The sequence below is a fragment of the Phyllobates terribilis genome, unplaced genomic scaffold (assembly GCF_046119375.1).
Source record: "Phyllobates terribilis strain yellow unplaced genomic scaffold, ASM4611937v1 Scaffold_8__6_contigs__length_399053987, whole genome shotgun sequence".
NCBI classification, from domain to species: domain Eukaryota; kingdom Metazoa; phylum Chordata; class Amphibia; order Anura; family Dendrobatidae; genus Phyllobates; species Phyllobates terribilis.
In genome coordinates, this window is record NW_027362768.1 from 300,109,121 (window position 1) to 300,137,110 (window position 27,990).

The 27,990-nt window shown below is 42.9% G+C and overlaps 2 protein-coding genes across 6 annotated transcripts in view; one reads left to right on the top strand and one right to left on the bottom strand.

The window, feature by feature from the left end:
* Positions 1-2,416, top strand: part of MKRN2OS (MKRN2 opposite strand) — a 16,743-nt gene extending 14,327 nt beyond the window's left edge. For both annotated transcript variants that reach the window (XM_073644492.1, XM_073644491.1), the window contains exon 4: positions 15-2,416. In XM_073644492.1, coding sequence (XP_073500593.1) covers positions 15-234 — 220 coding nt within the window. In that variant the 3' untranslated portion in view covers positions 235-2,416. The remainder of the gene's footprint in view (positions 1-14) is intronic.
* On the bottom strand, positions 362-27,408 carry TSEN2 (tRNA splicing endonuclease subunit 2). Of its 4 annotated transcripts, XM_073644486.1 has the most exons (14): positions 27,268-27,408; positions 21,156-21,210; positions 17,615-17,692; positions 15,294-15,492; positions 13,340-13,421; positions 12,540-12,576; positions 10,938-11,400; positions 9,357-9,434; positions 9,219-9,269; positions 6,317-6,455; positions 5,947-5,983; positions 4,876-4,987; positions 3,559-3,648; positions 362-514 (listed from the first exon to the last, which is right to left on the bottom strand). In XM_073644486.1, the coding sequence occupies exons 2-14, from the start codon at positions 21,164-21,166 to the stop codon at positions 455-457; spliced, it is 1,437 nt and encodes a 478-aa protein (XP_073500587.1). In that variant the 5' UTR covers positions 21,167-21,210; positions 27,268-27,408; the 3' UTR covers positions 362-454. The 4 variants fall into 4 exon arrangements, with proteins under 4 accessions (XP_073500587.1, XP_073500589.1, XP_073500590.1 ...); XM_073644488.1 differs by lacking the exons at positions 17,615-17,692; positions 21,156-21,210; positions 27,268-27,408 and adding an exon at positions 17,539-17,612; XM_073644489.1 differs by lacking the exons at positions 17,615-17,692; positions 21,156-21,210; positions 27,268-27,408 and adding an exon at positions 17,539-17,611 and having other exon boundaries at positions 15,294-15,489.
* Positions 27,409-27,990: the final 582 nt, after the last annotated feature.

Consider the following 27,990-nt stretch of genomic DNA (forward strand, 5'->3'; position numbering starts at 1 on the left):
ATTATCTTTTCCAGATACGATGAAAAAGAACACAACTGCTACACTTATGCCTTAAAATTCATCAACAGCCTCCTACATCTAGAGGGGAAGAAAACATTTACCAAGGAGGAATTTACAGAGAAATTTGTATTACCAAGAACCCGTCGAGCATCAAAGTACATCACTCTGTGTCAAGAGGTGTCCCGGAATTATTACTACATGGTAGACCACCCTAGAGAGGACCGGGGGGCGTGAAGGCTAGTAGGCGTTGTGATCCACTTTTGGATAAAAAATAATCTTGGAAATAACCCAATAGACTTTAGGAAGCCACTGGGGAGAGGACACATGGACTGTGCAGAGTACATTGACTTATTAACTATCATTTATTAGAAAATGAGATTTTATTTAACTGGTTCTATCATTAGGAATAAATATGGCTGAAGCAGCTGATAACATTTTATTGTAAAAGATCATGTTATAGTTCATCGTGTTCCATTCTCTCTCGGGAGGAGATCCAGCGATTTACAATGACCTCCTGCAAAAAGGAAAAAGACTGTTATAAGACGCAATATAGGAGGACAGCTTATAGACACATAGTACTATGGGGACTGTCTGAAGGCAGGGGTATTGCAGCTGTATTACACCCATTGGAAACCAGCCTTGGTTCACATCTGTGCTCGCGCTATTATGGCTTCTGTCCAGTGATAGGAACACAAAAACTATTGAGCAAATCCATCACAGAAATGGATGGCGGCATTAAGTAGTTACACCGCAGTGATGCTGTTAGAGGTGTATGTTGGCTGTATAATACAGCTAGCATCTGCCTTTTGAGGAGCGGGCACAGCTCCTGAGATCGCTCCATTGACTAATATATACATATGACCTCTCTATATATATCCTATTGGGTCACATAGAGAAGGGAATCTCTCGCTCACCACCCCACTATGGTGTACATTTCCCGTCTATTGATTTTAAAGGGCCTTGTGTCATTGGGCAGCATCCCCAGGGTGAGGATTGAAAACAGAGGTGGTCTTTGGGGGACTATTCCTGTGGGATCAGCTTCAGAAGCATTGGATGATTGTCTGTTTTTTCTAAGTACCGTCTGGATGACAATGTAGCATTGCACTCCGGCTATTCCAATCAATGGCCGTACATGAAATACATGGATAAGCACAATGGCTCAGTGGTTAGCACTGCAGCCCTGGGTTCAAATCCCACCAAGGACAACATCTGCAAGGAATTTGTATGTTCTCCCCGTGTTTGTGTGGGTTTCCTCCAGGTTCTCAGGTTTCCTCCCACACTCCAAAGACATACTGATAGGGAATGTAGATTGTGAGCCCCGATGGGGACAGTGATAATGTCTGTAAAGTGCTGTGGAATTAATGGCGCTATATAAATGAGTAAAATAATTTAAAAAAAAAATAAGCCAAGCTCTGCCATACCCTGGTATGACACTGCATTACACAAGAAAGAGGGGGAAGGTATTAAACATTTCTGGAAACAAAAACTTAATTTCTGCTCTGGATCTGTGACAACATCAAAATCCATGACAAAACTGGCAGTGAATCTCATCCCGTGGAATGAGGGAGATGGTTCGAAACTTCTGCACAGGAAAAAAAAAAGGGCAGCGACAAATGGCGAGCAATCAAGTTCCACCATCTTTGAAGATGAAAGCAGCGCTCTGATTACTTTTTGTAAAAAAAAAAGTTTCAGAATTTAACTTTTTTGATATGTTTCTCTATGTTCTTCTAATATGTCACCACCTTGGTGTGGTCAGATCACCATTAATTTCCGGTAGTCGTCTGTCCTTGTATGGACAGAAATTACTTGCAAGTTGCAGGGAAGCAAATTATACTGCAGAATGCGGCTCAGGAGTCAGAATGCGGATTGTAGGAAACGCTCCCAACTTTATATTCGGCTCTCCTGGGTATGGTGTGACCTGGAGGCAGCGCTACTGCGGTTCTCTGGACATAAAGATAAAAGATTTTTTTTTGGGGGGAGGGGGGTGGGAGGGTTGTATTTAAATGGAGAGTATAACATATAGAGGATCAAACCACGCACAGGAAAAATCACAGGGAAACGTATAGGAAGTCAAGTCCGGGGGTGTCCTTACTTGGTGTTATTCCCTATCATATAGTATGGCTGTTTTATGATATTTGATGAAGTGTCTATATACTTATATTTATCAATCCACTTGGATTTTCTTCATAATGTATATTTATTGACCCTGCTGCTATACTCATATTTAGACTTGTAAACTTATTGATTCAGGGAAATTAACATATATTTTTATTATACCCAGTTCCTATACGTTTCCCTGTGATTCTCCATGTGCATGGTTTGATCTTCTTTGTATGTTATACCCTCCCTTTAACTATCAACCCCCTCCGAATTTTTTTTTTTACCTTTATGTATTAATAAAAATGTCTTTATTGAACATTTTTTTTATATTTTGTGTTTATTCACATTTAGTACTATAAAAATCATCCATGTACTGCAGATTTTACAAATTTAATTTTACATAAAAAAAAAACAAAAAAAAGTATGATTACACATGTAAATGAGAAGTCCTCAGTGCACTATTGGTGGTGCCCAGTGCTTGGTGCACCATTCTGCCTCCTCAGCTACCATCCTCTTGATTGACAACGCTCAATTAGGAGTGCTGCCTGAGTCGAATCCCCAGCCCTGCACACACTGCAAGAATTGAGAGCGCACAGTGTCAGTGCTGCTCGCTGCACACCGGATCACACAGTAGTGAGCGATTGATGCCGACAGGAGAGAGGGGGGCGAGCGCCCCCAGGCCAGAGGGGGGCGAGCGCGCCCAGGCCAGAGGGGGGACGAGCGCGCGCCCAGGGCAGAGGGGGGACGAGCGGGCGCCCAGGGCAGAGGGGGGGCGAGCGGGCGCCCAGGGCAGAGGGGGGGCGAGCGGGCGCCCAGGGCAGAGGGGGGGCGAGCGCGCGCCCAGGGCAGAGGGGGGGCGAGCGCGCGCCCAGGGCAGAGGGGGGGCGAGCGCGCGCCCAGGGCAGAGGGGGGGCGAGCGCGCGCCCAGGGCAGAGGGGGGGCGAGCGCGCGCCCAGGGCAGAGGGGGGGCGAGCGCGCGCCCAGGGCAGAGGGGGGCGAGCGCGCGCCCAGGGCAGAGGGGGACGCGCACGCGCCCAGGGCAGAGGGGGGGCGAGCGCGCCCAGGGCAGAGGGGGGGGGGGCGAGCGCGCCCAGGGCAGAGGGGGGGGCGAGCACGCCCAGGGCAGAGGGGTGTGTGTTGTCGGCCCCGGCAGTGTCAGTGTGTGCAGGGCTGAAGATTCAATACGTTGTAACTGAGGGGTGGAATAGTGCACTGAGCACTGGTCACGCCAATGGTGCACTCAAATCCCCTCATTTACATATGTAATGTTTTTTTTCATCATGTAAAACTAGATAAGTAAAATCTGCATTACAGGTACGATTTTTAACGGGGTCAATTTCCCTGTATGATTGTATAAGAGGTTACATTTGAGTTCTGAGAGTAGCAGACTGCCTTTAAAATATGAGATCTGACAGTAGCTGAAGTAACGTAGTAACCCATGATTGTAAACCAACTTGCCTGAACTCTGATCTTCTGTACACACTCGGGGGAGCTCATATCCTCCTCCATGACGCCGGGAGGTTTAATTAAGTAACAGATGAGCAGCTCCTGTAAAGACAATGAGGCTGACATTGCGCTCACCTAGTAAATGACAGAACCGCTGTGACAATGGCAAACAAGCAGAATGTTCTGACCCCGGGCTTACAGGTCACTTCGTCAGCGGACACATTTTTATATATTTTTTTTCCGTGCCGACTAATTTTATAAAAATAGCTTTATTAAAGGAGAGCTTGTTTTTTTCCCCAGTACATAGGCATATAATACAAGACAGCACAGGGCTTACATCATACCCACTATACGGGTCAATGGATAAACCACATGCACTGACATAGCAGACTGCACAGACCTGCCATCATAGATGCATTAGAGGAGAGCATCCTTGACTGCTGGGGCCTGATGTCAGCAGGTTTTTGGTGAGGCATCTGAGAGCAGCACGATGTAGTGGCTGAGACGCTGATTCCATCGATGTGTCACTTACTAGGCTGTGTTTTGCTGTTTCAATACAATCAGTGTGTTACCAACAGGAGATTATTACTGCAGGACTAGGTATCTGGTGCTCCTGGTCCAACCACTAATTGGCATCTTTTTGTGTATACTTTGTAAAGGCAGAACGCTGCCAATCAGTGGTGTGGGCGGGTTATACAGGGCACAGCATTCAGCAGCAGAGAAAACTGTGATTTAATCACAACTGCAGCACCCAGTAAACTAAGTGACACATAGCTAGAATCAGGGTCTCTGTCCCTACATCATGTTGCTCTCAGATGCCGCAGCAAAAACCTGCTGACAGACTGCCTTTAATCTTCGGTGTAGATGTAAATTTTAAGGGTCTGAATAAATTTTGGAGGGCTAGTCTGCGATCTGAACACTCTTAGGGGTTTGCTCTGGGAGCCAGGTCTAAGGTTTTAATTTTGAGCAACTGGTTTGGGGTTTCAATAAGTTTAAGGGTCTGTTCTGGAGTCTGAATTCATTTAGGCGTCTGCTATATTTTTCCTACTAACAAATAATAACTCATGGGGGTAAATAATTCTACAAAATTTGCAAACTGTTAACCAGGCAACCACTTGGTGTTCAGCCCGTGCCTTCACCTGACCGTGGTAAGCAGGCCGCAAGCAACCAGAATTGTAGGTCTTCACTCTGATTCTACAGAGGGATTTTAAGAGGGATTATGAAGCACCCATCAAATATTAATGATTACACACAAATTTATATTAGTTATATCAGCGTATGGAACGTGTGAAATAAGAGCGCTTACATGTCACCGCAGCTTGTTCTTACCTTAGACACATTCATAGTTGTCCTGTTGAGGCCAGATAAGGACCTCCAAGTCAGGGGCCGCAGTGGAGGACCCTCATAGTTCTCATCGACAAGCTCTACAATCACCGAGTAACTGTAAGGAGGCGAGAACAAGGATTATTTTCAACATCAATTATAAGGCTTTTTGCAATTTTGTTCTTTTCATTCCCATCTTCCAAGAGCCAGAACTTTTACTTTTCTCATAACTTTACTTTGTCCGTTGACGGCTTCATCTTTGTGTGTTGAGCTATAGTTTTTAATTGTACTATTTTGGGGCACATACAATTTTTGGATCGCTTTTTATTGCACTTTTAGATTTTTTTTCCTTTAACGAGTTAAATAATCTTATGTTCTGATAGATTGAACTTTTACAGATGCGGAGTTACCGAATATTTGTTTTTTTAACAAATAAGGAAAAGGGGATGATTCAAATTTTTATTTAGTTTTTTTTTCTTAACTTAATACTTTTTAAAACTTTTTATTTTTTTTACTTTCACTGTATTTGTAGGGCACTTGAACCCTCGATCATTTGATCACATGTATTATATACTGTAATATTTTAACATTGCAATAGATGGGCTTCACAGGAGCACCCAGATGGTGTTGATGGAGCAGGCCTCTGACCCCCACACAGTAAACCACCGGCACCCTGCGATTGCCTTGCAGACAGCCAATGGGTGCTCAAATGGATGCCCTGCCAGGAGCATGGCACTTAAATGCCGCTGTCAGAGATGGAGGCTATAGCGTACCTGACGGCTGCAGCCAATCACTGAGCGAAAAGGAAGTGCCTTTCCTTCTGTCAAGCTCCCTAGCTGACCATGGTGAGGGATTAAACATTTGGGATGTTGGCTTTATGGTAAAATCAGCACTACCGGATGGACTTTTATATCCCGATATGGTTTGAGCATTGTAATCAGGATGTAACAGTACGTCCTTGTGCAGGAAGGACTTACACAATAAAATCTAGATGCACAAAACCAGAAGACCTAAACCCATTAATGTTAATTAATAGGCTAATTATGGTACATTACAAATTTAAGGATCTATACCAACCTGGCATGGTAGAACGGAGGTCCCTTACGATACAGCACTGAAAAACAAAAAAAAATTCTGCCATTTTACATAAGCAGGAAAAATAAATAAAAAAATAAAAAATTGGGAAATAAATTTTCTGGAATGACGAGCAAATTGTGGGATAAAAGACTTTGTCACCTCAGCTGTCAACATTAACAACTACCCTGAGCACCATCTTAGAAACTGCAAACTTGTGATCCATTTATATGTTTTTTGTAGCCCCCTGTATATGTATCGGAGATATAATGCTTACAATGCACTGCTGGACTATGAGCCGTCACATCGAACTAAAAGTCAATGGGAAAATGCAGGTCTCTTATAGAAAGGTATAATGGGAATACCGACTTACACAGGTCCGTCCCATACTTCAGTCCCATTTTGGGCACCCAGCCCTTGCATCGGAAGTGGTGATATGCCATGTAACGTGTCTGGAAGTTTTGCTGTGCTGAACTAAATATTTCCCACAGCTTTACTATAGTTAAAGGTTCCTAGAAAAAAAACAGCAATATTAATACTAGATTGCGTAATAGGGTTAAATACAGGATTTCTAGATTATACAGGTATATGCTGGACAGTAAATCAAAGAGACTTTCTTTCACACAATACATGCATTTAAAGGGTTATTTCCATCCTAATATATGGGTACTGTCAGATAGTCCTTGAAAATACAAGTCATTTTGCAATTTACTGCTTGTTCAAATTTTCAGCCACTCTTGAGATATTAACACTTCTTTTGCTTACAGCTTGTTGTCTTGGAGACCGACCACCGCCACTAGATAGCTGAACCTGAGCAGTGCTTACAAGCTTTGTTTTGAGCTTGTAAGCACTGCTTTGAAGTCCAGTATTGCTAGAGAAAAACGTTATCTCCTCCTAACCTCGGCCATCTTCGGTGCAGTGCTTACAAGCTAGACAGTGGTGGTGGTCGGTCTCCAAGGTAAACAAAAGAAAAAAAGTGTTAAAATCTCAAGAACGGCAACAGATTTTAATAAGCAGTAAATTGTAAAAGTGCTTGTTTTTATAAGCTTTATTAGACAATCCATCTAGGAAGATGGAAATAATCCTTTAATCGAGTAAGTAACACTACAAACTATAGCAAATCACATTATTCTGAATTTAGCTACCTGTAAATGTAATCCTATATGAGAAACATGTTCCTCCTTTATCTTGACGACTTCCTCGCTATCTCCACTATTCCTGTACTTTCTCTAATGATAAGAAGTAATGGGAAAGTGGAAGAGCCACAGCACTACAGTGTCCATTTTAGGACATGATCAGATATCAAAATCAAACATCAGAATGATGTCAGTTTGAGACTAAATAAATTGGGAGGCAATAATTTACTACATATCTATTTCCAAGTGATTTTATATTTGCATAATTTCTTAAAGGGGTCTAATGATAAAATGTCTTTATTGTAAATTTTTATTTCCATCCACCCAAGTACTTTTGCTATGTAATTTACCATGCAAATAGACAGTGTCTGAAACCCTTAACACATCAGGATGACAATCAGAGTGTCGGATATTAAAAGTAAAACACCCCTGTAGTTTGTGTGCTTAATAGCCATAATAAAAAAAAAAAAAAAATCTTATTTCTATCAGGATTTGAACTCTAACACTGTAGTTTCAGAAACTGATGCCTTACCATTATGCGATCCAGTCAAGTGATACTAACTAATAGCTTTTCTTGTCTTATGAGATCAACCATGAAAATACTCGGGGTGACAAAGTCATTGTGATTCTGATTTTGATGTTTGAAGAAAGTCACACATCAGACTCACACATCAAAATCAAACATCATTTGAATTTGGCTTGCTTGCAGTCTGTGCATAAGTCCCAATGAGTTTTAGACAAGTTTGCACTGAAAATCATATAACCAAATAGAACTCCGAGGATTTCACAGCTGAGTTTATAGCTCAGTGGTTAGTGCACTGGCTTCGGGAAACAGAATTTTGGGTTCAAGTCCCATCAGCGAACAGTTTTTTTTTTTATTATTACAGTTGTAAAAGTCACTTGTCAAAGTCACTCGTCAAAGTCACTCGTCAAAGTCACTCGTCAAAGTCACTCGTCAAAGTCACTCGTCAAAGTCACTCGTCAAAGTCACTCGTCAGAATCACTCGTCAGAATCACTCGTCAGAATCACTCGTCAAAGTCACTCGTCAGAATCACTCGTCAGAATCACTCGTCAGAATCACTCGTCAGAATCAGTTCTCAGACAGGGTATTTAGCCTCAAACTGACATCATTCTGATGTTTGATTTTGATACCTGATCATGTCCTAAAATGGACACTGTACAGCACAATCTCAGATATCCTTACTTATAGGACTTCAGATAAGCAATTCTGTGGTGGAGGTTACTGAGTAATCTAGGTGGAAGTAATGGGAGTGAATGGAGAAAGCATGTTTTCCAGGACCAGCAAGACTTTTCTGCTGATTATAGGACATTTCTCACAAAGGTCAGCTTTATGTAGCCGAAAGCTTTGCAGAAATGTTAAGAGATCCTACTGGCTCTCTCAGTTCCCCCCCTCGCTTCTTTCAGTATTAGAGATAGCAAGAGAAGAGAGTTTGTACACAGTAGATAAGTGGGGAAAGCATGTACAGTCTCATGGAGGGCAGAGAAAAAAAAAAGGCTATAGAGACGGGAAAAAAACAGAAGTACTGGAGCTGTGTTGATAAATAAAAACAAATGTAGATGAAGAAAGCAGCACCCTGTATACACACAGAGCTCACATCCAGTATGTAGGGACACTCATACGAGAAAAATCTGAAACTTGGAAGAAGCTGCAAACTGCATACCAGGGGGCTGAAAATAAGTAAAGGAATGAAAATTGCAGGCTGCAATTTTATTAGCTAAAGAGGTGAACACTAATACATGTAAAAAAAAAAGTCAAAGATACACAGCTTTTAAAGAAAACTTCTGGATAAATTGGCGCAATGGGAGGAATTGATGATAAAAATCAGTGTTTCTTATGCTGGAGTAAGTGTCTGATTTATTGAGAGGCCATTGACTGGCATAGAGTTGCACCATAACTAATGCCAGTTTCTAGTAAAATAATCACAAATATAGTGTATGTAAAAAAATTGCAACTTTTTGTTTAAACTGTTTTAGAGGGAATGATAGAGACCCTACAGTATGTGATACACAGTGGTGGGGGATCTATGTTGTACTAAATAGTAATGGTGATGATACCCCCCCTCGGATTTTTATCTGGAGTGTTGATTTACGTCTAAGACCACCTCAGCACCTCTTACCTTTTTAAACGTGATGGACAGGCACCCCAAGGCATATACTAAGAAGAAGGCCTGAAAAGACAATGGGTTAAGAAAAGACTAAGTAATATAGATGTAATAAGATTCTACATGAAGCATTGGAGATAATAAAACTCTTACTTCTTCATGGCTTAACTGTAGATACTCCAAAATTCTGAACGGATTGCGGCGGCAGACTAACTGCAAGGTCTTCAGTTCCTAAATTTGGAAACATTGAAATGGAAGCAAATCAATAGGTAAAATGACCAAGTAGACAACAAAGAAGTCTAATTATATACAAAGTTATCATGCATAATTCAGAATTGCCAAAAGTCTATCTGTATAGTTAGAGATCAACCTTTGTAAAGTTATGAATCTTTGCACTATACTTCATTACCTTATTATTCCTCCTTCGCTCCCGTCTTGTTTCAAAGATCCCTACATTGCCTTCATGCAAACTGCGTATAGGACTTTCCCATTCAATCTCTGTATTAGGGAAGGGAGCAGAAAGTCTCAGACAGGGAAAGTCCTATATACAGATTGGATACAGTGTGCGGATCTTGCTAAGCAGCAATTAAAAGCAGCTTCTAAAGGAGCATGAACTGGGCACTGAAAAAGCACTTTCACCATGGTGTTTGAGAGAAGGAATCTAAAGAAGGTAATGAAGTCTCGGATGAGAGAATCTGCACCTGCCATAAAGGTGTTTTCCTGTTTCGGAAAAAAAAAAACATCCCCTGGCTGCAGTTTGTTTAAAAAGAAACAAATTGTGCTTTACTCACCCTCCCTGGGTCAAGCACTGAGTCTCTGCTGCCACTGCTCCCTGTGTCTGTGGTGCTGACGTCACGTTGACAGCGCTGCAGCCAATCGCTAAGCCACTGAGCTCACCAATTGGTTGTAGTGCTGTCGACATGGCGTCAGCCCTGCAGACAATAACAGACACTGAAGACAGCAGTGGAGAGCGGGGAGGGTAAGTATAGTACAATTTAAAAAAAAAAATGCAGGAAGGGGAGAGGGGTGTTCTGAAAGTGGAAAACCCCTTTAACTTTGCCAGGAATTACCACCAGTATGAGGATAATGTCTTTCTCAAGAGGAATCAGCCAGAAAAGTTCCACAAAAAATGAACATAGTGCAATATATTCTGTGCTTTGTTACTTCTTTTAACCGCTTTAGGGTTTTGTAAACTGTGAAGCGGTTATAGTGAGTAACATGTTCATTCTTCGGGTGGCCTCGTTTGGAAGTCGTCTGCTCTTTATAGTTGAAGCAAAAGGAAAAAGTTATCGGCAGTGGAGCAAAAAAAAAAAAAGACAGGAAAGCCACCAGAGAAGCCACTTTAGGAAAAAGACCGCCAGCTTTTCCCTAAAGAGTCTTCGCCTAGGAAAACCTCGGTGGCTTCGCAATTGGAATAAAGACGTCCCCCTATTCTTCCTAGGTTTTCATTGAATATTGATTTTAAAAGCGATATAAAGGAGAAGAGCTCTAGTCTAAAACCTATCCTAGCTCTTGAAACCTCCACCGATTCTGGAAATGAAGGGCCCGCGGCCCGGATTTGGCACTGTGTGTAAGGATGGATGTGAGTGCATATATAACAGGAGATGGTAAAACCTAGTCATGGGATACGGATTGTCCATATTACACAGTTGAAGATTCGACAAGAGTTTTACAATCTGGTCATGTGTATTCTCATGAGTGTATAGTGCCAGGTCCACTGTGCACAAATCTTACACCTCTGTCCTCCTCCACATCTTCAGCCTCCGCTATAGTTTCCTCCTCTACCATGATGTACTCATGCCCTCGATCTTCCATTATGCTGGTTCCTTCAGGCTCAGTGTGAACAGAGTGTTTTTCAGGCTTACATCCACAGTGCATGATAAGGTCATCGTGTCTATGACAGTGCATCTTTTCGAGAGTTTCTTTGCCCTGATGAGTGGCTGAGTGATTGGCGTCAGGGTCCGAGCCATACTGCGACAAGGGATCGAAATGAGGATCTCCTTCTCGAACTACACAGTCTTTATTAGGAGACTCGCGTTGTCGCTCCTCTATGGAGCCCTCCGAAGGTATAGTCTCATCTTTTTCACCTGGCAGTTTAATAGGACTGGTGTAATCGCCAATTATCTTGTCAACTGACTTTGAGTCCATGCTCTGTCCTTTTAAAAGCTCTTTGGCCCATTCTACGTGATGCCGATACCTGAAAACATAGAATCATTTACCAAATTAGTTATTAACAAAACTATGGCAAAAAAACAACAACAACTCAATAGATAAAAAAAGTCAAATAAACAAGTAATCTAAACTCGTGGCCGATATATATGACTTCTGATTATCGGCTTTTATTATAATTGTGCAAAATGCTGTTGTGTAATGCTGGATTTATTTTCCTCTTGAGTTTCCCTTCAGAAAGTGATATAAGATTGTGCACTTTGTAATGCTGTGATCTAAACATACAATAGCACTATTACCACCCATTTATCTGACATTATACAAATATATGGTAGGTTTAAAGGGAATCTGTCAGCTCAAAATGACTGATCAAACTAAGCACAGGTGTTCTATGCACCATCGGCGCGGCTGAGGAGTTCAGTGCCACATTCCAATCCAGCTGTTTTACCTCAATCTCTGCCCTCCCTTTCTTTGATTGACAGCTCAATTTATACAGCCAAAGAAAGGCAGATATAGGTGAAAAACAAGTAGGTGGCGCAAGTAGATGGCAAGATGGACTGAACAGTTTGACCACGACAAGGGTGAACGGAGCGCCTTTGCTTGGTTTCAACATTCATTTTGTGCGGACAGACTTCCATAGATATAGGACTGAATGGATTTGTGGTCCTACAAGCAACCTATTAGATATACAACCTAATTAAGGAGGTAATGTCAGAAGGACAACCCCTGTAAATATGGCAAATTAAAACATATGACCATTTTGTGACTCAGCCCCAATGATCCCAATCAGAGAATTTGCTCATCTCTTCCTGGTGACTACTACAAGGATGACCATGTATCTGAAGGGCTACCATCTAATCTATAATTCCCGTGCGGTGAAAATGACTCGTCAGCTACAGCTTCCACGGGAAAAATTAAGTAGAAACTGGGGTGATCAGCTGATAACCATGTGGTCGTATTGTAAAAAAAGGGTCATCACTGATGAACAAAGAAAATGAGTGTGAGGATTTTTTCTTTTTATTAATTAGAGGAATACATTGGCCAACATCTCTTTGTGGCAGCTGTAACTCATCACATGGCAAAAGCCAACGGTCAAAAGTCTGGTATCTTATTGATGGCGCTGGCTGCTTCATAATGGAAAGAGACTTATCACTACAATATACTTACTTTATGGATGAAACAATTGGAAATTTAATTTTGGAATCTGCAGAAGAGAAACACAGTTTAGTGTTGGAATATTTTCCCATATTTATCAGCACTGCATGTGGATTTAGGGGACAGAAAATCCTTAAAGGGGGTATTCCCATCTCCAAGATCCTATTCCAATAGGTAGCAGGTGTGATGATAATAATATTAGCAAATACCTCCAATTAGAAATGTAGTATAGTTCTTCCTATTCGCTATGTTGCTTACCTCATGTGCAGGGCATTGCAGTAGCTTAGATATCCATGGTTACAACTACTCATATAGTGACAGTTAGTGGTTGTAACCATGGATACCTTAGCTACTGCAATGCCCTGCACATGGGGTAAGAAACATAGCGAATCAGAAGAACTATACTACATTTCTAATTGGAGGTATTTGCTAATATTATTATCATCACACCTACTACATATTGGGATAGGATCTTGGAAATGGGAATGCCCCTTTAAGGCCCCAATACACATCAGCCAAAACATCCAATTGTCACCATAACGAATGATCGTTGGCTGCTTTGGTGAAGTGAATGAGTATTCATTTTTGACCAATGGCCTACTGACAAACGTTAGCCATTGTTAAAAAGACCAAATCTGGCATGTTGGATTTTTTTGGACAAACATAAGCTCTGGATGTCTCATTGTGTAAAATAATCCAACAAGATCGATGGAGTATAAGAACAATCGTTCGTCAGCCAATATTCATCTCATGTGTACGGGGGCCTACCAGAACTGATGGATATATGAAGTTGCTGGTGATATTCTCTTTACCTTTCCAGCGCCTTCTCAGCTCCTCCTGTGCAATGTTGTAATCTGGTCTACTGCGTGACAAAATCCCTTTCCCAAAATATCCCTGGAGACAAAAATACAAAAATGACAATTGCTAATTGTAAGTTTGGTTCCTATTTTCTGATGCGCAGGTTTTTAGGAGTCTAAAATGCAAGGTTATCATACTTTACCTACAAGGGTTGCCCCAAATTCTTGATTTCAGCCCAAAGGGACAGGCAGAGTTAATGAGCCCACACCCCTCATAAATTACAATTAAAGGTTTTGCCAATTAGCCAAACAGGCTTTTATCCGGTTAGATGGACAAAGCCCATTAATTGTCTTCTGGTCGTTTTCTCATATGCAAAAAAAAAACATCCAAAAAAGAAAAAAAAAACTGATGGAGGTTTCTCAAGCTTCTCCTAGGACCCATATATTTGGAAAAAATTGATTTTCATGTCAGAGGAGTTTTTTTTGTTGTTGCAGACCATCGGTCCAAGAAAAAAGAAAACCACGACATGTGAACATGCCCATAGACTATAACGTGCACGTGTTTGTACCCGTGAAAAGCATGGTGAGTGCAAACACATGAAACATGGATGTGTAAATGGGGCCTTAGATTGCAAGTAAATTGTGACAAAAGCCAATGCGGAAAAGGGGTAAGTGACTTGCTTTGTAGTAGCTGAAAGATTTTGTGCCTTTATGTTCTTCTTACAAAATAATGAAGGTAACGTCGGGGTCACATAGGTGTATTATCTCTCATCCGAGAGAATTATGCAGATCGCACCCTGATCTGATTTTCTCAGATTAGGAAAAGATGGGAAAAAAAAAATATCTCCATCTTCTCCATTTTGTGAGTACACGGAAATCAGACTGCATTCAGATGTCATCCGAGTGCAGTCCGATGTTTCCCACACACTCACTCACCTACATGGCCGAGTGTGATCCAAATATCGGATGCAAATCGTGCATGCTGCAATCTTTTCCTCGGACAGACTCTGTCCGAAGATAAAGATCGGACATGTGCACGGCCCCATAGAACAACAGTGGTCTGAGTGCGATCTGATAGTTTGTTGGATTGCACTTGAACAGAAAATACGGTCTTTACTTTGTTTAAAATCTAACAGACCCAATTAAGTTGAAATAAAATGATACAACAGTAAAATAGGGGGTTGATTGTACCCATTACATAGTTAATATAGTTGCGAGTTCATCTGAGGGATGGAAAAGAACAAAAGGAAGAGGCACATAAGCAACCACATTGCATGATCAAGTCCGGCCCAAAAGAGCTAATCCTTTCCTCCTGATCCCAGGCGTCTAACCACTGGACCAAACATTCAGAACTCTGACCTGATGTTACCGAAGATTGCAGCTGGGTGTACACGGTGACATGTGAGGCGCAACAGCCATTCTCAGACAAGCTGCGCATCCACAAACATTTCTGCAGCTTATCTGTGACTTGCTGTGGTGTGGATATTTTAGAGCTTTGATTCTGCTGTACAAAAACAGCCAAACTGCATGCAGGTCACTGTCACATGCAACTTGCATTGTTGTCTATGGCAAAACTGCTCACGGGCAACTTTTTTCCAGTGACTGAAAATGGAAACATTTGTGACTGTCGCGGTCATGTTAGGTCACAATGTGGCACCATAGGAAAAGAATTAGCTGGAACACTGAATGACATATGTCGACGGGTAGCACTTGGTGACAGTTTGTGCTGCAGAGTCGGCTGTCAATCAAAGTGCCAGGGTTTGGTTACAGCAGCCAGTTACTGTATAGTGTCCAGGGCTATGAGCGGTGACTTTATCCGCTCCGATCACCACCCTTATGACTGAAAGCCGGCAGCTCCCAGGATGGTGTAAGCTCACTTTCTCCTAGTAGTGCACTTTCAGTAATAGGGCCTATAGTCCGTTGCCCACTGTTTGCCCAGGCGTCATCCCCAGAGTAGGAACGCTCTTACCTTTCCATACAGGAGCTCTATATCCTCTATGCTCCTCACGATCACATTATTGTTAATAATCTCTCCTTTACAGATCTGGAAATCTTTCATGTAACAATCATGAGATAGCGGGATGGGAAAAGGGGATTCATAGGACTCGTACACCTTCCTCTTCCTCCGAGGAGCGTGGAACGTGGCCTGAGACATGGCCGACCCTCTGCTGATATAAGAGAAGAAACAATGGACTATACAATACAGAAAGAGACAATCCGCCATATATCCTATCGTCAGATTTGCCCACGTTGAGGTTGATGTGAATTCTTGTCCATGAGGCCAGGTCCACACATCTGACATTTACGGCACATGTCTGGACCAGCCAAGGGTCTCATGGGCATGAATACACTGCAGCTTCTCAGCCACATGTTGGGGGTGAATAATTTGCCGATTGAGGGGGGTCACAAGATGCGGTGAAGGGACCTTGAGGAGCCCCTTAAAATTGCTACGTCAGGGAAAAATATCACTGATATTCCCTTATGTGCCTGCACTGCAATAATATTTTCTCAGAGTGCCACTTTAATAACAATTACAATTTTATCTTTTATCACAAAATACATTACTTTAAATAAAATGCATAAAATTTTTTGCAAAAGAGTTCACATCCTCCCGGGCTCTGCTTACAGTAGTGTTGTGACTCCTATGTATAATAAGTCACATCCTATTATACCGGACACTGGAAAACCCCGGTGACCCCACACTCGGGCAGGATGAGGGGGGAGGACAGTGGAGAACCCCGGTGACCCCACACTCAGGGGCAGGATGGGGGGGGATACCACAGAGCCCCGGTGACCCCACACTCAGGGGCAGAATGGGGGGGATACCACAGAGCCCCGGTGACCCCACACTCAGGGGCAGGATGGGGGGGAGGTCAGTGGAGACCCCGGTGACCCCACACTCAGGGGCAGGATGGGGGGGATACTAGAGAGTCTTGGTGACCCCACACTCAGGGGCAGGATGGGGGGGGCAGTGGAGACCCCGGTGACCCTACACTCAGGAGCAGGATGGGGGGGGGGGGAGGGACAGTGGAGACCCCACACTCGGGCAGGTTGAGGGGGAAGGCCAGTGGAGAAGCCCGGTGACCCCACACTCAGGGGCAGGATGAGGGGGGGAGGACAGTGGAGAGCCCCGGTGACCCCACACACAGGGGCAGGATAAGGGAGGAGGACAGTGGAGAGCCCCGGTGACCCCACACTCAGGGGCAGGATGGGGGGGATACTAGAGAGCCCTGGTGACCCCACACTAAGGGCAGGATAAGGGAGAGGACAGTAGAGAGCCCCGGTGACTCCACACTCAGGGGCAGGATAAGGGGGGAGGGCAGTGGAGAGCCCCGGTGACCCCACACTCAGGGGCAGGATAAGGGGGGGGGGGGGGGGAGTGGAGACCCAGGTGACCCCGCACTCAGGGGCAGGATGAGGGGGAGGCCAGTGGAGACCCCACACTCAGGGGCAGGATGAGGGGGGAGGACAGTGGAGACCCCACACTCGGGGGCAGGACAGTGGAGACCCCACACTCGGGGGCAGGATGAGGGGGGAGGACAGTGGAGACCCCACACTCGGGGGCAGGATGAGGGGGGAGGACAGTGGAGACCCCACACTCAGGGGCAGGATGAGGGGGGAGGACAGTGGAGACCCCACACTCAGGGGCAGGATGAGGGGGGAGGACAGCGGAGACCCCACACTCAGGGGCAGGATGAGGGGGGAGGACAGCGGAGACCCCAAACTGAGGGGCAGGGTGAGGGGGGAGGAGAGTGGAGACCCCACACTGAGGGGCAGGGTGAGGGGGGAGGAGAGTGGAGACCCCACACTGAGGGGCGAGGAGAGTGGAGACCCCACACTGAGGGGCAGGGTGAGGGGGGAGGAGAGTGGAGACCCACACTGAGGGGCAGGATGAGGGGGGGGGGGGGCAGTGGAGAACCCACTTTTTCTGATGTGATTGTGCTGATGCCCCTCTTCACTGATGACACAGAACTGTCAGACAACCAATCAGGCTACACGTTTCATTTTTCCAGTCCAGGTTATGAAATCTGGCATCTGATTGGTTGTGAATGACCCCTTGCTCTAAATACACAGAATTGTGTCTACATAACATTTACTGCAGAGCTGCTTATGGCGAAGTCAGTCACTGCAGCCAGTGTGACCGGTGCGGACAGTCACTACTGTGAGTTACCCGCAGACGTCAACCGAAACAACAGCATCCCGGTGTCACTCACCCACATACAACACTCAGGAAGCCGAGCACCACGTGCAGCCACTCAAACCACGCCTACAGCAGTCATGTGACCTTACCGTGATTTCTCTGCAGGAGACGCGGCCGCTGCCGTATTGTCTGGATTATACGCGCCTTCTCTGCAGTACTCCATTGTCCTGTAATAATCTATGTATTAGGAAGCATAAAGCAGAGGCCCAAGAAGGAGAGGCTAGAAAAGCAGCACAATTAGTAAGGAGCAATGCACATGGCCTGACTATTTTCACACTACAAAAGATCTTTAACAGCTACCTGGAAACCATCAGCAAGTTGGCGGCTGACAATTGCTGCATTGAATCCTGCCTTTAACTGATCGCTGAATGAGCGCTTTCTTCTATTTAAGAGGAAATTTGAGTTTTTGATGCTGCAGATTTTCCGCACCCATTAAGTCACTTGCATTTTTTTCAAAAATATGCAGCATAAAAAAACTCACTATAAACTCATTGTGTGAACGTAGCCTTACTGGGCTTAGTTTTTGGGGTACAAATGACATCTTGATCACCCCCCAATTTTAGCATTTAAATTTTTTTTTTACGGCATTTACTAAGCCGGCTGAATATTTTTATATTTTTTAACATGAGAAAAAGAGGGGAGGGGGTGATTCCAATTTTTATGTTCTTTTTCTTTATATTTTTTGATTCATATTTTTAAAACCTTTCTTTTACACATAATATTTTCATTCCCACAGGGGGCTTGAAGCTCCTCTTGCTTGTTCAATGTTTCAGTATATAAGACAAGTGTCCATTTATTATTTTAATCACTTTACAGCACCATTAATTCTGCAATACTTTACAGACATTATGGGTGCTGTCCCCATTGGGGCTCACAATCTAGATTCCCTATCAGTATGTCTTTGGAGTGTGGGAGGAAACCAGAGAACCTGGAGGAAACCCACGCAAACACGGGGAGAACATACAAACTCCTTGCAGATGTTGTCCTTGGTGGGATTTGAACTCAAGACCCCAGGGCTGCAGTGCTAACCACTAAGCCACAAACCTTGGCTGAAGGTTGCAGGACCACCAAAATGGCATGAAAGTGGTCTTCAGGAAACCCCCGACTACCATGACAACACTTTGGTACCTTGAAGGCTCATATTCCTTAAAGGCAACTTTCAGTGAAAAGGCTATGTTCATACGTTACGTTTTTACTGCAGTTTTTTTTTAATGCAAATTAAAAGCTGCGTTTTACAGTACCAGCAAAGTCTATGAGATTTCATAAATCTCATGCACACATATTGTTTTTTTTTTCCTGACTCAATTGGAAAACTCCTGTGTTTTTGCAAACTGCAGCATGTCTCTTCTTTCAGCGTGTTTGCTGTGTTTTTTTCGCCCATAGAAAGTAATGAGTAAGTGCAAAAACGGAACAGAAAACGCAGGTATCAGATTTTGCTGCGTTTTTGGCTCAGAAAAACTCAGGAACAACAGGCTCTAAACTGTATCAGCATGAACAAGAGACAAATGTACCTGAAAAACTCAGCAAAAACCGAATCAAAACCTACTTTCTTTAAGCAGCTTATTTCCTGCTAAGACAGCAGATTTTGCCTACAGAAAAAAACCGCAACATCTGAACATAGCCAAAGAAGACGCATCTAAAAGCATCTAAAAAACACCGTGTGCACACAAAGGGACACATAGACTACGGGGCAGTTGCTGAATTTTCCCTGCCAAAGTTGCCTCAGGAAAAAGCCGCTGGTCATTTTCCTTGAGGCGGCTTCGCCGGAGACATTCACTTCTTGCTGTTCCAAACACTGAAGCTATTGCAAGAAGTGACATAAGAAGGAACATGTGCACAGTAAAGAGGTTTTGACATAGCTGTGGTTATGTTCATTTTATAGAGCGCTTTTGAAAAAGATGCTGTGTGCACATGCCCTTACTCGGTTATGTTTTTTGAGGAGGTTTTGGAGCAGAAAATCTCCAAAATCTTCCTCAAAACGCTTTCAAAACTTGGAGTTTCCACTCTGTTTCTGTTCCAAAAACACAGCAAAGAAAACTCAGTGTGCACATACCCCAAGGGAATGTGAATACAGCGTCTTTGAGACGCCGGCGCACCTTCCAAGGTTTTCCTAGGCCAAGTCTGAAGCTGCTTCATTGGCGGTTTTGCCCTTGTTTTTGCGGCTTCTCTGCCACCATCATCTTCCAACTTTACAGCAAGTGGCCCGAGGTATGAACATGTAACTTATTTTAACCACTTCGCAATTTCCAAACCCTGAAGCGGTAAAAAGAAGTAACACAAGATCGAACATGTGTTTTTTTACATTGCTGTGCATTATTTTCCTTTTTATTTTTCAGTGGTTTTGCAGCGATTATTCAGGTTTGGTTTTTTTGTCGAAATCCGTCTGAAAAAGACATTTGGTCTCTCTCAAAAGTCTCTAAAAGGAGAACTGTCTTTGTTACCCATAGCAACCAATCACAGCACAGCTTTCATTTCAAAAACTGATCTGTTAAACTGAAAGCTGCGCTGTGATTGGTTGCTATGGGTAACAAAGACAGTTCTCCTTTTAGAGACTTTTGAGAAATCTTCCCCTCTATAGTATACACGTACCCTAAGGCCATGTTCACACGTTCAGTATTTGGTCAGTATTTATTTCAGTATTTGTAAGCCAAAACCAGGAGAGAAACAGTCAGAGGAAAAGTATAATAGAAACACGTCACCACTTCTGTATTTATCACCCACTCCTGGTTTTACCTTACAAATACTGATGTAAAATACTGACCAAATACTGAACATGTGAACATGGCCTTATGGCTTTAAAAACTCTTAGAACACGCTTCCAATTCATTTCTATAGGAAACCCACTTTCCATATGAAGAAGTTTTATTTGCGTTTTTATTTTTCGTTTCAGGATTTTAAAAACTCCTGGTGGTATAAAGGGAATGCATGGTTCTTTTTTTTTCAAGAGGATCCTGAAGGAAACCTCTCGAATCTAGACATTCAACCAAAAGGCTGCAAAGAACGTTTCGTAAAAAAAAAAAAAAATCTCTTCAGGAAAAGAAAAACTCCACCCAATGTCCCTCAAAAAAGGAGCAAAGTTTCCTGAAGCAGTTTCTGCTTGAAAAACTCAGACTCACAAAACTCTGTGGTATAATGTGACTTCAATCATTGGCTGTGCAAATTTCCCAGTGGAGCATGCATGGCTTATAAGTCTCCTCATTCTGACATGCCAGGCTTGGCTTGTCAATCTCCACAAGGAGAAACATTACCCCTTAGATTTCATGTATCAGTTGTCTGTACTGTCCCCTGGGCTGCATGCTATGCCTAAGCTTAGCCACTAGATGTCATGATCCATCTATCCATATTTTAAAAAACTTTCACCAACCTAAAACTTATTCTCATATAATAATAATCTCTATTTTTATATAGCGCCAACATATTCCGCAGCGCTTTAGAGTAGAAATGGCAGAGCCGAGAGAGGGTCCTACTAAGAGCTGAGGTTACTGATATTTCTGTTCTACCTTTACCTGTATCATATGCGCTGTAGATACCAATAGCCGTATTACTATTCAGGGTTGCCAACTTTTTATTTTTTTCTAGCCAATTTATCAAAAAATCACATATTGGAAAACCACAAATCATTATAATTACCAGTGATCCATGTCCGCATCCCATAATTATGATATGAAGACATCAGCTGTATTCTCTGTTAAGTGTAAAATGATGATAATTATAATCAAAATAATCTGTATAAGTTTCTTCAGTTTAAAAAAAAAATCACAGACACCTGAATTATTTTTTTTTTACAGAAAGGGTAAAAAAAAGTGTCCTATTCTTATGGACTGTCCTGAAATTTCTCGACGGTTGGCCACCCTGTTGACATTTTGTTGTCCCAGGAGAAGTCTCATTTCATGGCGTCCGCAAAAGCACCAAAAAAAAACAACCCTCTTTTGTTTATCCTCTTCACCCCTCTTCACGATTTCCTCTATTTCCAAGAGCCATCATTTTTTTTTTATTTTTCCAGCCTTATAGCCGTATGAGGATTTGTTTTTTTACGGGATGAATTGTACTTTTGAACGACACCATTCATTCTGCCACATAGCGTACTAGAAAATGGGGAAAAAAAATCCAAAGTGCGGTGAAATTGCAAAAAAAAGTGCAATTCCACAATAGTTTTTTTGTTTTTTTATTTATCATGTTCACTAAATGGTAAAACTGACCTGGTAATATGATTCCCCATGTCAGTATCAGTACGCAGATACTAAACATGTATAGTGTTTTTTTATTTAAGTGGTGAAAAACAATTCAGAAATTTGTTTAAAAAAATGTCCGCTTTTGTCACCATTTTCAGAGACCCGTAACATTCTCATTTCGAGGGATCTGGGGCCGGGTGAGAGCTTAATTTTTGCACCCTGAGCTGATGTTTTTACTGATACCAATTTGGGGTAGACATGATGCTTCCGAGACCTGTTGCATCTCCATTTTTGGGGATCTGGAGCCGGTGAGGGCTTATTTTTTGCAGCTTGAACTGTTTTTATCGATACCATCTTAGGGTAGATACGATGTTTTGATCGCCCGTTATTGCAATATTGCGGCAACCAAAAAACGCAATTCTGGTGTTTTGATTTTTTTTTCTCGTCGCCGTTTACCGATCAGATTCATTTATTTTAGATTTTGATAGATCGGAAATTTCTGAATGCAGCAATATGAAATATGTGTATTTTTATTTTTGTTTAACCGGTTCCCGACCGCCCACTGTACATAAACGTCGGCGCTGCCTGGGCTCTGTGCAGCGCCGACGTTTAAAAACGGTGGGTGGTCCCGCAGCGCTCAGGACCCCCAGGGTCCTGCTAGCGCTGCGGTACTGGTTCAGAGCGATAGCTCTGACATGTGGCATCATGGGGACCTGATTGGATCAGGTCCCCATGATGTTAACCTGTTCCTATCTTCTAGATGCCGCGATCCATAGCGATCGCGGCATTTAAAAGATAGTGACAGCCGGTGGTCGGCGATCGGGACCCCCCACATACCTGCCAGCGGCGGGGATCCCGGTGCTGTGACCTCTGACATCATCGAGACCTGATTGACTCAGGTCTCGATGATGTCAGCATCACACCAGCCAATCAGAGAGATGACCAGGGAAGTTTGTTTTAGCAACAAACTTTCCCGGGTGATCTGCCTGATAAATACACTGTTTCTCCTCCGATCTCAGTGAGAGAGCAGAGGAGAAACACTGTGACAAGAGCTGTCAGCCTTGCCACAGTAAAAGTGAAAAAAATAAAATAAAAAAGAAAGTAAGAGTTAGGGTTAGTCAGTCCTGTCAGATCAGTCAGTCAGTCCTGTCAGATCAGTCAGTCAGTCCAGTCAGTCAGTCCTGTCAGATCTGTCAGTCAGTCAGTCCTGTCAGATCTGTCAGTCAGTCAGTCCTGTCAGATCTGTCAGTCCTGTCAGATCTGTCAGTCAGTCAGTCCTGTCAGATCTGTCAGTCAGTCAGTCCTGTCAGATCAGTCAGTCCAGTCAGTCAGTCAGTCCTGTCAGATCAGTCCAGTCAGTCAGTCCTGTCAGATCTGTCAGTCAGTCAGTCCTGTCAGATCAGTCAGTCCTGTCAGTCAGTCAGTCCTGTCAGATCAGTCCAGTCAGTCCTGTCAGATCAGTCAGTCCTGTCAGGTCAGTCAGTCCTGTCAGTCCAGTCCGGTCACTCCAGTCCGGTCACTCCAGTCCGGTCACTCCAGTCCGGTTCCGTCCTTTCAGTCCGGTCCGTTTAGTCCGGTCCGTTCAGTCCAGTCAAAAAATATAAAAATAAAATGGCCCGTCAGACTTATACCGCAGAGGAGGTGTATGCCCTGCTATGTTCTGACACTGATGACAGCGCAATCTCAGATGGAGATGTGGATTTTGAGGGCTTTAGTAGCGGCGACACTGAGAGCTCAGAAATGAGCAGTGATTCTGTTCCATCCTCAAACACAAGGACCAGTATAACAAGGGGCAAATAGCGCTACTGGAGAAACGTCTCCAAATCAGGGAACACTGCCCAGTACAAGCGCTGTCCCTGCTACTAGTGAATTGGCGCACGCCAGTGTACAAGGGGCTTTGCCACATGATCTAGCATTTCCCAGATGGGAGGCTTCGGATTCGGCTGCTCCATTCAGCCCTGATTTCAACGCCATTCCTGGTATAAATGTGGAGGTGGAAGATTTTGGACCAATTCATTTTTTTAATTTGTTTTTTACAGACAGCTTGCTAGAGCATATTGTCGTGCAAACAAATTTATACGCGTCCCAATTCATAAGCCAGAATCCCCGATCTTACTATGCTAGGGCAAATTTATGGACACCAACTAATGTCCCGGAAATTAAAAAAATTTTAGGACTTACATTTGCCATGGGGCTTGTTAAAAAACCGAGCATTCGATCCTACTGGTCCAACCACCCTGTTCAAGCCACCCCTATGTTTTCAGTCGTTCTGCCTAGGACCCGTTATGAAATGCTCATGCGGTTTTGGCATTTTAACGACAATAGTCAATGCCTGCCCAGAAATGCCCCAGAACATGACAGGTTATATAAAATTAGACCCATCATTGAAAATTTGTCAGAAAAATTCTTAAGCCTCTACACCCCAACACAAAATATTTCTATAGATGAGTCCCTTGTAAAATTCAAAGGAAGACTGCACCTCAAGCAATTTATCCCATCTAAAAGGGCAAGGTTTGGAATAAAGCTCTATAAAATGTGCGAAAGTTCAACCGGATACACATCCGCTTTCCGCATATATGAGGGGAAAGATAGCCAGCTAAACCCACCAGGATGCCCTACTTATCTGGGGACATCTGGAAAAATTGTTTGGGAGCTGATAAGTCCATTTTTTCAAAAAGGCTACAATCTATATGTGGACAATTATTACACCAGCATACCCCGATTTAAAAGTCTGGTTGAACACAACATCGGGGCTTGTGGGACCATCCGTAAAAACCGTCAGGGGTTTCCACAACCATTGGTCAACCAAAAGTTGCAAAAGGGGCAGTCAGGGGCTGTACGCAACGGAGAGCTGCTTGCCCTGAAATATAGGGATAAGCGGGATATTTTTGTCCTCAGCTCGATCCACACAGATGCCACAAGGGCCACTGTAGAACTAGGATCCACCACTCCGAAGCAAAAACCTGTGTCAGTCATTGACTACAACAAACACATGGGGGGTGTGGACCTTGCAGACCAGGTTCTACAGCCATACCAGGTATCAAGAAAGTCCTATACCTGGTATAAAAAGTTGGTTATTTATTTGTTTCAGGTGGCCACATACAATTCTTTTGTGTTGTACAAAAAAGCAGGAAATTCAGATCCTTTTCTTGATTATCAAGAAAAGGTAATTGAAAATCTTGTCTTTCAAAGTGTTAGCCCCGCTCATCCATTAGAATCTGAGGATGTAAAAAGACTCACTGAGCGACATTTTATTGCACTTATTCCAGCAAGAGAGGAATGAGGCGTGATACCCGCTACTATTGCCCACAATGCCCATCATTGCCAGCCTTATGCGTCACTGACTGCTTTAAAATCTTCCACACAGAACCACGTTTTTAAACTGTAAAAATGTATCCCAATTTGTCATTCAAACATTTGGTTCATTTAGCGAATGACACATTCGAGTAGAGCTCACTTAATTTCCAGGGGGGGGGGGTTCTCCCGAATCTAAACCTTCCATTGCGTGCTTGTTTCTGGAAATCATCCATTGAGTTAAAATGGTCACTAAACCCATAGATGAATTCCCAGAGGGGTGTCATTTCCAAAATGGGGTCACTTCAGGGGGGATTCTTTAGCTCTGGTACTCTGAAAAGTGCCAGAACAGCATAATCCCCCCTGAAGTGACCCCATTATGGAAATGACACCTCTGTGGGAATTCATCTATGGGTTTAGTGACCATTTACCTACTTATTTTCCCACCACTAGATTAATTTATACAGAGGAGTAGATTGTAAAATTCGGTCACTTCTTGTGGGTTTCCTCTGTTTAGGCACCTCAGGGGCTCTCCAAATGCAACATGGCGTCCGCTATCCATTCCAGTCAAATTTCCATTCCAAAAGTCAAATGGCGCTCCTTACCTTCCAAGCCATGCCGTGGGCCCAAACAGTGGCTTTGCACCACATATGGGGTATCAGCGTGCTCAGGAGAAATTGCACAACACATTTTGGGGTCCATTTTTTCTGGCTGCCCTTGTGAAAATTAAAAATTTGAGGCTAAAGTAGCAGTTTTGTGTTAAAAATGTGTTTTTTTATTTTCACACTTCAACATTATAAAATTCTGTGAAGCCCCTGGGGGTTCAAGGTGCTCACCACACATCTAGATAAGTTCCTTGAGGGGTCTAGTTTCCAAAATGGGGTCACTTGTTGGGGGTTTCCTCTGTTTAGGCACCTCAGGGGCTCTCCAAATGCAACATGGCGTCCGCTATCGATTACAGTCAAATTTCCATTCCAAAAGTCAAATGGCGCTCCTTACCTTCCAAGCCATGCCGTGCGCCCAAACAGTGGCTTTGCTCCACATATGGGGTATCAGCGTGCTCAGGAGAAATTGCACAACACATTTTGGGGTCCATTTTTTCTGGCTGCCCTTGTGAAAATTAAAAATTTGAGGCTAAAGTAGCAGTTTTGTGTTAAAAATGTGTTTTTTTATTTTCACACTTCAACATTATAAAATTCTGTGAAGCCCCTGGGGGTTCAAGGTGCTCACCACACATCTAGATAAGTTCCTTAAGGGGTCTAGTTTCCAAAATGGGGTCACTTGTTGGGGGTTTCCTCTGTTTAGGCACCTCAGGGGCTCTCCAAATGCAACATGGCATCCGCTATCGATTCCAGTCAAATTTCCGTTCCAAAAGTCAAATGGCGCTCCTTACCTTCCAAGCCATGCCGTGCGCCCAAACAGTGGCTTTGCACCACATATGGGGTATCAGCGTGCTCAGGAGAAATTGCACAACACATTTTAGGGTCCATTTTTTCTGGCTGCCCTTGTGAAAATTAAAAATTTGAGGTTAAAGTAGCAGTTTTGTGAAAAAAAGTTAAATGTTCATTGTTTTCTTCCACATTCCAAAAATTCCTGTGAAGCACCTGAAGGGTTAATAAACTTCTTGAATGTGGTTTTGAGCACCTTGAGGGGTGCAGTTTTTAGAATGGTATCACTTTTGGGTATTTTCTGTCATAAAGGCTCCTCAAAGTCACTTCAAATAAGATGTGGTCCCTAAAAAAATGTTTTTGTCAATTTTGTTGTAAAAATGAGAAATCGCTGGTCAACTTTTAACCCTTATAGCTTCCTAACAAAAAAAAATTTTGGTTCCAAAATTGTGCTGATGTGAAGTAGACATGTGGGAAATGTTATTTATTTACTATTTTGTGTGACATATCTCTCTGATTAAAGGGCATGAAAATTCAAAGTTTGAAAATTGCAAAATTTTCAAAATGTTCGCCAAATTTCCGATTTTTTCACAAATAAACGCAAGTGATATCGAAGAAATTTTACCACTATCATGAAGTACAATATGTCACAAAAAAACAGTCTCAGAATCAGGGGGATCCGTTGAAGCGTTCCAGAGTAATTAACTCATAAAGTGACAGTGGTCAGAATTGAAAAAATTGGCCCGGTCACGAAGGCAAAAACAGGCTCTGGCGCGAAGTGGTTAAGTGTTTTCTTTTTAATGGGTATTATAAAACAAAATAGAATAGGGGCACAAATGGTGCTGTTACCCAATGAAACAATGGTTGAATAATAAAAAGGAAGCTCACCTTGTCGTGTTGTGATGATGAACAACACATATAAGAGCTAATGTGGAGAGCTGCAGATAACAGCAACCCTAGCAGGCATCTGAAACAGCGAATACTGGAAGCCTGTGCTAGCATTTCTTCTGCGGTGTTGCTATCAGTGTGTCAAGAGTGGGAGAAGAGGATTGCATTGACAATCCAACACAATGGGCAGCACTTTGAACACATTTTATAAGCGGTCATAAACTTGTAAAAACTCATGAAAGAATAAAGTTATATTAAAACCAAGCACACCATTGTTTTTCTTGTGAAATTCTCAATAAGTCTGATGTGTCACATGACCCTCTTCCCATTGAAAAAAATAAAGTTGGATCCAAAATGGCCGACTTCAAAATGGCCACCATGGTCACCACCAATCTGGAAAAGTTTTCCCCCTCCCATATACTAATGTGCCACAAACAGGAAGTTGATATTACCAGCTATTCCCATTTAATATAGGTATATCCATATAAATGGCCCACCCTGTACAATAAAAAGCAAGCAAAATATTGTATCTTCCCCAAATAGTACCAGCGAAAAAAACAAGCCTTCACACAGCTCCTTCAAATGGAATAATAAAAAAAAATGGCAACACAACAATTTTTTTTTTTTTTTACAAAGTTGTGATATTACTAAATAAAAAATAAAACTATACACGTATTCTATCACTGTAATTGTACCATCCCGTAGAATCATATTACCAGCTCA

Coding starts and splice junctions, on each gene's coding strand:
- TSEN2 (XM_073644486.1), bottom strand. Junction 9,435..10,937: donor ATGTGGAGGAGGACAGAGGT/GTAAGATTTGTG, acceptor TTCCAAATTTAG/GAACTGAAGACCTTGCAGTT. Junction 515..3,558: donor TACAGAAGATCAGAGTTCAG/GCAAGTTGGTTT, acceptor TCCTTTTTGCAG/GAGGTCATTGTAAATCGCTG.